This window comes from Siniperca chuatsi, linkage group LG19 (genome assembly GCF_020085105.1).
Source record: "Siniperca chuatsi isolate FFG_IHB_CAS linkage group LG19, ASM2008510v1, whole genome shotgun sequence".
In the NCBI taxonomy this organism is placed as follows: Eukaryota; Metazoa; Chordata; class Actinopteri; order Centrarchiformes; family Sinipercidae; genus Siniperca; species Siniperca chuatsi.
The window spans coordinates 13,252,273-13,263,657 of record NC_058060.1 but is presented as its reverse complement, the minus strand read 5'-3'; the positions used below and the strand labels follow the sequence as shown (position 1 = coordinate 13,263,657).

The following is an 11,385-nucleotide window of genomic DNA, read 5'->3' as shown; positions in this document are numbered from 1 at the left end:
AGATATATTTTTAAGAAATGCAGGTTTCTCAATTCATCATCAATTGTCTCTGCCTTCCTGTTCTAATCTATATCTATGAAATTGATTCACCCTGTCTGAGAGTATTCCCTTCTTAATAAATCAGCTTTCTGTGGACCTATACAGTGGGCAGTGGGTCAAACTCAGCAATATTTTCTGCCTTAATGTTCGGAGCAGGGCAGAGATTGGCCCATGGCAGTGACTCAGCAGGCATCCATCATCTTCAAGGAGAGCTATGCAGATGAATTGCCCAGAGACAGAATTGACAAAATCCTGCATTTTTCTTTCAGCTATGCTCATCTCAGCACTCTGCTTTTACATCAGTTTTCAGATTTCTCTGGCAATATTCACCCCAAACCGAAAGGCATTTATTGCCTGTGAATTACAGTGAAGGATGTGGGGACTCCTGATGCCTGAGTTGTCAAGATCAAGATCCAGCATGTTGCCGTTGGCATGTGAACCCCCCTGTAAAACCAATTTTGTTAAAGACTGTGATTTTTTTGCTTCTACTGGGTTAAGGAAATTCTTTAGAAACACTTTTAAATACATTAGATGAACTCGAAAATGCATAGCGGACAAGCTTAAACCAACACAGTGTTTTCTCAATTCCTGACATTTTATGATTAGTAATTTCCCAATCATCGCCAGCGGGCAACTACCTGGGGGCCCCAGAAGCCCCAGATCAATCAATATCAGTTGATTGTACATAATTTCATTGAAGGAATAGTTCGACATTTTGGGAAATACCCTTTTTTACATGAGAAAATTGATACCACTCATGTTTGCAGGCTAAATATGAAGCTTAAGCCAGGAGACTGTTAGCTTAGCTTAGCATGAAGACTGGAAACAGGGGGAAACAGCTAGCCTGGCTCTGTCCAAAGGTAACAAAATCCGCCTTCCCGAAAGTTCACTAATTACAGGTTGCATCTCATTTGTTTAATCTGTAGAAAAAAGCAAAGAATAAAAACAACAATTTGCAGTTTTATAGGGGGGTTACCTATTTCTTGGCTGGGACCAGTCACTTCCTGAAGTCTTATTGTGGCCAGTCTTTATGTTAAGCTAAGCTAATTGGCTCCTGGTACCTTCATATTTAGCATACAGACATGGTATCAGTTTTCTCATCTAATGCAAAAAAATGTATTTCCCAAAATGTGGAAGTAAACCAACATTGATTTTTCTCAATTCCTGATATTTTATGATGATAAGTAATTTGTATCCAATAGAAACCATTAGTGGTCTATATATATTGGTAATGTGTAGACTAGTAGCTACGAGGTACACTATATGACTGTAGCATCAACATTTTGCATGAACTTATGTCACAAGAGACTATGACTACAAAGTTTTATTTAAATTAGATTTCAAAAACTTTTTGTAGACATTTGTTTTTAGTGACAAACTGAAGGGATTGCAGATGGCAGACTGCCTCTGGATGTGCAGACGAAGGCTTTGTTAATAATAAGAAGCTGACAGAGCCTGGAAAAGTCAATTCCGCATTGGCCCATAAATAACCCTTCCACTACATACATGTTGAAAGGTCAGCAGGCTGATATATTGAACTGACATCACAACCCTGTTACTGAGGACTTACACAAACCACACAAACATCTCTGTTTGTCTCTCTCTCTCTCTCTCTCTCTCTCTCTCTCTCTTTTCTTCATTAGCGCCAGAGTGATGTGACAGGGCTGGGCTGCTATGACAGCAGTTAGAGGAAGTTTTGACAGGCAGAGTTAGGGAGGCTGTTTGGGGGAGGTGATGTCAGGCGAGAGAGGAGTGACACGAGGTGAGGGAAGACAGCCAACGCCCTGTATCTGATCTGATGGGAAGTGGCAGGAGATGAAGAGATGGAGCCAAATTCAGCCTGAAAGCTTGGTCATAGTCTGAGGTCAGTGGGCACAGGGAAAAGACGAGGAGAACCACTCCAGGAATACTGAGCAAGGAATACCTTCCTTCCGTCTTGACTGTCAATCACAAAGAAATCACACTTTACAGAAAGTCTGCAGTTGCTACAATACTTTCATTACTTTTACAGCCTGATGCTATGAAGTTAAAAGATAATTGTGGTTTATTACAACTTGGGTTGATTTTTCAATTATTATTATTTCCATCAGTGTGATCTAGGAACACAGCAACATTGCTACAATGTAGTCTGCTAGGCCGAAAAACACAAGCTGCCAGACTATCAGACAGGCTGTAAACAAGGCAACAGTTTAGCCAGATTATCTAAACCACTTATTTGGAGGTAAAACCAAAAGTGAGCACGTGAAATGTTGGTAATAATCCCTCATCGCGCAGGAAAACTGTGTGCATGCGCGACTATGTAAAATAGGTCAACAATGAACCAAGAAGTCTGCAAATTGTGATGGATGTTGACAACAGTTTGGCCATTTTATTTATTTTGTTTACACAAACCTGTCAGTAGTGAGTGATATACCTACTTTTGTAGATTTTGTTACTTTTCAACAAAGCCAGGGTAGCTGCTTCGCCCCCCATTTCCAGTCTTTTTGATAAGCTAAGTTAGCCAAATATGCAAATCTTTAAGAGTTGTTATTTCTGTAAGTTGACTTACAGTAACAGTTCTGTCGGTTACTTCCACGCTTGTGGAATGAATGTAGCTAGCTTGCTGATGACCCCATTCTTATTACCTCCTACTTAGCTGTAAATGATTCATTGTTTCTCTAGATGGGAACAACAGCAGACCTAGCTAACCAAATCTGAGATGTGGCCGGTGATTTGGAAGCAAGTGAAGTTTGGCTAGTTTTTTTTTAAAACCTATATGATCATCTTACTGCTCATGTTTCTTGCCCCATCAGATTTTTTTTTTTAGCTATGTCGCCATTTTCCCTGATTTCAGCAATTAACTCAGTGAATCCAATTTATCACCAATACAAATGATGGCCAAAGCTACAAAAAGACCCAGTGTGTAATAAACTGGCATTATCCTTTAAATAGAACAACACTGTAACTCACATTGTGATGAAAATAAAAGACAAGACACAGTATAAAGTTTTTCAACACTGGATAGTTCTGAAAAATATTAGAGTTGTTCCTGACTCAGAGTTGATCTTCCTTATAGACAAACTTGCTACCCACCGCTAACGTACAACTTGTTTCTGACTGTATTTTCCCACATTGCATGTTGTTTGGGATGAGATGCTCCTATCAACAGAAACTAATACTTACGCCGTGGTTTCCACTGCTTGTAACTGTAAGCCACTAACTACATATGAACCTGACTGTGCTTTTATGGGAAATTCTGACATATCACTCTGCTTGCACAATTTCCTACCACAATCCTATAGATTGAAGGCTTCCAAATGATTTTTGTTTGTAGTGATCATCATCAGCTTTGTTCTCAAGGGGATGACTGAACCCAAAGCAGAGCGGAAACAATGCCACACACCATTACACAACCACAATGACCGAAAAAAAGCTATAAGGATTCCCTTTGTGTTGACCACACAGTGATGCATGGTCAGATTGAAGTCTGAACTTTAATCTAACATTCACATCACCAGAGGAAATGGGATTATATGGTTGATTTCTATTTATAACTTGTTTGTGGACAGTAATATGGCTTTTTAGCATGGATCTGTTTGTGTGTGTGCACTGTCTGCAAGTGATACACACACTCGGACACATTTGCCTCGTTCCATCAGGTTACCAACCGGGAGTTTCCCAGGATGCATTAGCCCAAGGGTACAGTCAATCAGTGATACCCTGCTGGCAGCCGCCACAGCCGTGTGTGTGTGTGTGTGTGTGTGTGTGTGTGTGTGTGTGTGTGTGTGTGCATGTGTGTGTGTGTGAGATAATGATGGGGGAGTGAGCTGAGGCTGAGTCTCTCTTGTTGCTTCTAAGTAGGAATAATAAGATCTTGGTCCTTATCAGAGCATTGCTGTTTCGGAGAAATCACAATGGCATCCTGTGGTGGTTTGTCACCAAGACGACACCAAGACAGTTCATGAACCAGCTGATCCAGGTTATCTGATGACGGTGTCAGCAGCTCGGGACCTTACATTTGTCTTTATTCTCCCCGAGCGAGCTGCTGAAGCATATTCCGCATCAATTATGTGCTTCGGGGAAAATGCCAAGGGTATAAATAACATTTTGTTGTGTTATTTTTTCCCCCTTCTCTCTGTTTGTGTCTATAAATCCATAATAATGAGACTTTGAGTACTGCATATCTACGTCATGAGCTGAGTGCTTTGATCAGTAAATGAGCGGAGGATGAGTCATCCTATTCACTTAGGTTGCCTTACACTTTTACACAGGCTCATTTTCCTCATCAGATTACCTCATACTCTGGAATTTCTGGTGGCATCACTTTGGGTGGGCCTGAGTACCAATTTAGGTATAGCTTTTGCTGCTTTTATTTATAACCCAGAATACACTCATCACAGTACAGTACTGTTTTTCTCCGAGCCGTGACACAGGTAGTTTGTTTAATCTGATATGCTGTAATTAGGTGGAGACCCAGATGCAGAGCAGTTCACCAAGATCAGATTTTGTGCACACATTTACGTCAGTGTCCTGCAGAAATACTCAAACAAATCTTCTGGTCCAGACTGTGTTTCCATTCCTGGCCAAATTAATTAAAAATGACACACGATATTTAAATAGACAAAGTTTGACTCCTGAAACAGATGGTCTGGACTACATTTAGATTTCTCTCTCTCTCTCTCACACACACACACACAGGCTATTTGCCCTTGGCTGCTGTAATGTAAGTGGATTAGGGCCTTTCATATAAAAGAGGTTCCTGCTGGTTTAACCTGCTGCCATTTTTGCCAACCATGCACCATACCTGTAACACGTGCCATCTGTAATTGGGTACTTGGTGGTGTTTAATCCCCATGATACTTAATTTTATGAATCAGTCATAGGCAGACCCTTGTGTGGGAAAAGTATTGCGTTATTCTGGGAAAGAGAGGGGGAAAGACTGAGCTTCTACAACAACTGTTATACAATTTCTTAATGGAGCTCAAATTGTAAAACCATTATCCAATTTTATAGAGAAGGATCCAATAGAGCATAAAGTGCTTAATGTTTAAAGACTTTTACACCAAATGTCTCCACTAAACCTTTATTGAAATCTGATACAACAACACAAGAAATATTTCTGCAAAAATATACCCCCAATCTTCATAAGGAATCTGTGATTAAATAGGTTACAACAAAATGGCAAACTAGAATATTAATATGGCATCTTTTGAGACGTGATTTTATAACATGCAGGAATATATTAGAAACTTAAAAAGTATATAAAATGTATCAGTATCAGACTGGCTGATGAAAGTAAGCTCGCTTACAGTTGAAACAGCCATGTTGGACACGCACATCAAAACTACTCAAACCAAACCCAGATGTTCTTATTCCAAATGTCAGATTTTCACACCAAGGTTTTTTTGGAAAAAGGACACATTTGTACTGTGCGCACATTTTGTTAGGCTTTGCCAAATCTGAAAGAACATTTTATTTTGCAGCACTCATCTTCTGTATGCTTCTTTTGGGTCTGTCGTTCTCTCCATCATTCTGTGGATCTCCCTGAAGAGCACAGAACGCATCATGTAAATATTCATCAAATGTTGTAAATTTGTGTTTAAGAGAATAAACACCATACAATGACTCACCAGGACAGAGAAAGCCCCAGAACGACCTGTCTTCCCCCTCTTGGGTGGCTCGGTCTTTACCTGTCTCCTCGCTCTAGTCACCTGGAAGTGAAATCCCATACAGAGTGTTGTTTCTTAACAACTGACATTGTCTGCATGATTGCCTGATATCAAAAAGCCATTTCAATGAACAGATTAAACTGGTGAGTAGACTGAACTGATCCAATAAAATCAAGTAAGGTGGTCTTCTAACTCTGCCTGCACATCTGGCCTCTTTGACCCAGCTGTTCCTCTGCTCGGGGGTTGCCATGGAGACTCACCTTTAGGGGGTTGGATTTTTTGTCACTGATAAGGAGGGAGAAGGAGCCGGCGCGGGATTTTTGCTTGTTCTTTTTCTTATTCGCAGCTTGAATCAAGTGTCGTCTGGACCTATCAGCCTAAGAAACCATAGACACAGGGATTAGTATATACATTGATGCACACTGTACACACTTTTGTGCTCTCTTTGAATCCACTAAATTGAATTTGGAAAACACACCAGCCCAGTTTTTTGAACATTACATGATTATCTCCCTCTCAGTGCAGTAATATTCTAACATAGTTGCACTTATATGGTACTTTTTGTGATCAAGTTAGTGAACAAACAATGTGGTTTCTGTGGATCAACACATACAGATGATACAGCATGACTAAAACTTCACTGGACCTTTGGCAGCAGCAGCCACCGCTGTAAAGTCCACACCTCCCCCCGCATTTGACTTTTGCTCAGTCTGACTCCTGTGTGACTAACACGAGCGGTTTACCTGCTGGATGAGAGTATTAGGGAAGCCTTTGACAGAGACGGCCCCAGGCTGGCTGGAGTGGCTCAGGTGGGTGGGACCCCTCCGCTCCAACTGTCTCTTAGGTCTGAACAAAACCTACAAGGGTGAGAAAGTCACAACCACATCCACAACCACAGAGGGAAATAACAACTCCTGCACGTCTTATGTGAGGTGGATACTGACTGGAGAACATTGTTTTTGTTTCCCTCTGTTCTGCTCTGTTTGCCCCCTGCCCTTTCTCATCCTGTCCTGTCCTGCTCTGTACTGTCCTTGTCACATTCAGTCTTCTTTTTTTTTATTGACAGTCAAACTCCAGCATTAAGGGGAGGAAACTGCCAAATTATAATTGTCAGTGGCCCGGCCATTTCCTGCGTTTCTTTTTCATCTGCACATAAACAAAACTATGGATCCGCTCATTTTCCTAATAAATGGACTGCCACTTTGAGAAACAACAGGTTTCAGTTTACCAATTAGGACTTTGTGGTACTTTTATAACGTTACCGCAGGGCCTTGACTCCATCAATGCTTTTTCCCCCGAGTTATATAAGTGTGGAAATAAAAAGACTGTTTCCAGTATTGGATAATAACGTCCTGCTCTTTCTCTTTTTCTATTCTGTTGAAAACAAAGTCGACTACATTAGCTGCAAAATATTTGCCTCACAATCATTTGCGACAGCATTTAAAGTGCTCACAGTGATTGCTGTTGACCTACATTTTGATGATTGTTTTAGTTTTCATTGTGGCATGAGCTTTGTGGAATATTTGAGAATTTGCTGTGGTGCAACAGCTGTACAGTTTGGAGTTGAAGGATGATTGCAATATGCATATGTTATTGCAGGGATGCACACATTGCTAGTGTGTGTAAGGGACTTCAGTAACTTGTGTCTGTCTGTTTCTCTCAGCAATTTCAAACACTGCCAGATAGCTTTGTCACAATATCCCCATTTGTATCAGTAATATGGTATATAAATATAGTTATCTGATTATTCACTTTGCATGGATCAACATATCTGTGTTTTGTGTTAGATAAGAAAGAATGAACTCAACAGCCCATCACAACCAACCACACCACTTAACTTCCCTCTGTTGTTTGTTTTTGCCTCATCTTTCTAGTACCATGATGTTTTTCCCCTTATCTTTTGCCTGCTGTGGCGTTCCTATGACCATGAACCAGACTCCCTCAGAGTTAAACCTGCTCTGAACTGGAGACAGAGGACCTAAAGGATTCAGACTGAAGCAATAACCTCAAGTTGGATAGCAGTAAGCGATGGCACTTACCTGTCCTTCAGTTAAGGGTAGCGCCCTCTGCTGCTTCTGATCATCATACTGAGAAGAAGAGGATCAAGAGTCAACTATCTTTTTCAGTACGAATGTATTATATTAATACAAAGAAATAAATATTCTTACACTGCAGCACAATTCAATACATTGTTTTATACATAGTACTGTTTAAGCACTAGCTACTGTCAGTGCATACTTTGAAAAGTTGGTCTGTGCATTGTTAACCATTTATGAGTATGGGACCATTCAGTAATATTGTCCCTCACACTGGTTAAGTTTCCATTTAGTTTCACTGTGTGAAAATAGCCCGCTGACCCAGACAAACCAAGTCATATTGTGCTGTCTAACTAAATGTCACAATTTATGTCATAACTTGACAAAACAAATAATTCTTCTGCACCCAAGTCACCACACATGGCAGCGTTTCTGGGTGGCAGCTACAGCTGTGATCTTCTGGGTCTTGATGACCTCTTAAAATTGAGGTGTATGTTTTGTATGTGTGTATATGTGAGTGAGTGTGTGTGTATAGGATATTAAGCCTCCATCAAAACCTGGCAAAATCCATCTAGCTTTCTACTGTTTACCATTATAACACACAAATGACCCTGGTGGGAAAAGGCAAAACACAAGTAAACCAAACCAAATGCAGCCTCTGAAAAGATGCTACATCGGGCATTAGTTAGTTTCCACCACATTTGAAGCTTAAAATTGCACATGCTGTAATTACAATACAAATAACTGCTGCAGAAAGGCACATATGTGGCACAAACTCCCTCAGATAATTCCCAATGAAAACTCTTTCATGTGTGGGTGAAAATCCTCCTCTCTCCCCCTGCATCTGTCGAATCCGTTGTCCAGCTGAGGGTGATTACTTTGGACAGAACATGAGGACTGTCCACAAAAAAATGTTTACCACAAGTTTAAAGTATAACAGCTGCTAGCCACATGAAAAGCCAAAAAAAGGAGCTGAATGATTTTGTTCCACAGAGGGGTGTATTTTTGGTGTGGTACATTATGGCTGTAAAAACCATTACAATGAGATTTTGTTTCTGTTAGGAAAAAAAAATTATATGTCTCCAAGGTCAGACTGTACACGTCTCCTGCCATCCTGAAACACACTTGACCATTATTATTGTCACTGCAGCCTCTTTCACTTACATTCCAACAGAGTTACTGGCTTCCTCTGACCTGAGCTGAATAAACACTGACCACACTGTGTCTAAAAACCAACCAAATCAGTATGCTACCAGTCATTTCAGCCTAAACTTAAAGTACAAACTGTTAAAGATTATTATTCTTTTCATGAATTATACTGTTTGCTAAGGTGAATTGATTTCTAAATGATTTCCCTTATTAAATCTATGCCACTCACAAGGATGAAATGTTGGTTAAAAGAAGCCGATGAGTTAGAGACAGATTGTTAAGCTTTTAGTCAGCTGAGATGTGGCTTGTACAAAAGAGGCTGACAGAAATGTCTAAACTATTTTGTAAATTCACTATTTTCTTAAAATTAAAATCAAACTACAATCAAAAGTACATTAGAGATGTAACCCCACTTTTCACTGCCAGCTTGCATTACACAAAATTTTCTGTTCTTGAGAAAATGCTGATAATTCAGATTCTTTTCACTTTCATTCGAGAGAAGGGTTATTTATCATGTAGTCTGGTTAAGCAAACAACATTTAAATAGACTCAAACAGGCTGCACTTACCCCTGTAGTGTCACAACAGCACAGATGATGACTGATACCTAATGAACACCTTGGTTACCACTGTCCTTCCCTAACTATCACATCCATTAGAAGTGTGTCTCTTACCTGTCCGTCTGCGGTCTGTCTGCTGACACACAGTTCTCCCTGTGTTGCTCCTGAGCAGTCGAGGGCATGTGACAGCAGGCTTGCCTGCAGGCAGAGCACGCACAGCCAGATAGTAAACCCCATGATCCAGTCAGGAACTCGAGTGTTCCCAGCCCCTGTCAGCTCCCTGCTTTATACTCTCGGCTCTGCTAATGGGGAACAGATGCAGGGGAACGGCAGGCCATGCCAGTTTCACACAGACAAACAGCCCACCACAAGCCTGTGCTATGCGCCAGCCAGTGGCCTGCGGTCCTGCAGAAACATGTCAGACATCTTGAGGGGCCTCCCCTTTAAAAATTGCCTCCCCCTACCCCACTACCCTTACCCAAAGAGGAGTATGAAGGACATTTTCCACTTATGCCTGCACTGCTCTTGCCAAAGTGTGTGTGTGCTTGTGTGTGTGTAAATAAGAGAGAGCGCAGAGAGAGTTGAGAGAGAGAGAGAATAAAATTGCGTTGTCAAACCTCTGTACATAACAAATGAAAAATTGGTGGTTTGGTTCTTGTAATGTCTTGAAGAAATGTGGCATTATGCAGTGAATTTGTCTCCTGGCTCATTGTAGATGAATGTCTTTCCTCATGCTTTCTACGTGTATACGTACAGCAGCTGTTTATACATTTGTGCACTGATCCAAACACTTCAGCAAGCCTTTTAGAATTACAGTAATTTCTCCTCAGTGGATTTCTCAGTGGAATATACAGCAGCTATCAACACTGCCAATCCATCTTTCAGCTTGCAGACTTCTGTTGACTGAACACTGGCAAAGGAGATGAAATTGTCAGATGTGGATAAAAATCATGAAAGTCTATTATGGTTTATGAAAACTACTCATGATAAACTGGGAAAGAAAAAATGAAAGAAAATAAAGAAACTTAGTGTTTTGAATGAATTTTCTCTAAATTGTACAGCATGTTTTACATTATCTTGAAAGCATGTTGAGGGGACCTAATATACCTCTGTGGGAGCTTATGTGGCCTTTAAAACATAGCACACCATAAAGAATGCATCTCCTGATGGGGTAAGTTGTAGATGAATAGGCACCCTGTCTCAAGGTGTATTACAGGATGGAAAGAGTGAGTGGGAGCGAGAGAGACGAGAATAAAATATAATGTCTTCAAGCCTCAGGCTCCGGGCCACAGAGGAATTGTCTCCCACTATGACTGGAAACATGCACTGCTGTGAAAATTGTGAAAATTAAAGTTTAATTTCCGGTCCAAGACAAGCCCATATACCACTTTCCTGTCCTATTGTGAAAGCGTCTGTAATGTCTCTGACAACTTCCCAGTGAGTCACAGTTCGAGTGGGGAGAATGAAAGATGGTTTTTCATCTTCATCCCCAGCTCCCATCATCCCTCCCTTTTCTTCTTAGATATGTTCAGCGCTGTGTTGGAGCCGTTGTTTCAAACTTCTCCCTGGAGGTTCAGCGAGACCACTGGCTACATAGTTGCAGTCTAATGATGTAAATTGATGGAGGGGATGTTTAGTCAGGAGACAAAGGAAGGGAAGAGTGAAAAATGACCTCAAAACAGCAAACATTGCTTTACTTGGCAGCCAATCCAAAATGGACTCAAGTCTACGAGTGGACAAACATGTCAGCCATTTTACTGGACAGACCAAGCAATTCAATCCAGTGTCTATTGAGAATCACAGTCTCTGCTTTAGTTTAACAAAACATCAGATGAGTTCTTCTAAGACATGTTGAAATCATGTTACCAAGGTTACAAGTTTGCATTAACCTCTCACAAACCACAATGTGGCCATGTAAAGAGACAGTAATCACAGTGAGGGAGAGTTATTTCAT

At 40.7% G+C, this 11,385-nt stretch overlaps 1 protein-coding gene across 1 annotated transcript; it reads right to left on the bottom strand.

Moving 5' to 3' along the window:
• Nucleotides 1-5,087: 5,087 nt before the first annotated feature.
• si:dkey-12l12.1 lies at nucleotides 5,088-9,851 on the bottom strand. The gene is made up of 6 exons (XM_044177320.1): nucleotides 9,546-9,851; nucleotides 7,727-7,774; nucleotides 6,431-6,544; nucleotides 5,948-6,064; nucleotides 5,649-5,729; nucleotides 5,088-5,562 (listed from the first exon to the last, which is right to left on the bottom strand). Exons 1-6 carry the CDS (start codon nucleotides 9,666-9,668, stop codon nucleotides 5,491-5,493), a joined length of 555 nt encoding a protein of 184 aa, XP_044033255.1. The 5' UTR covers nucleotides 9,669-9,851; the 3' UTR covers nucleotides 5,088-5,490.
• Nucleotides 9,852-11,385: the final 1,534 nt, after the last annotated feature.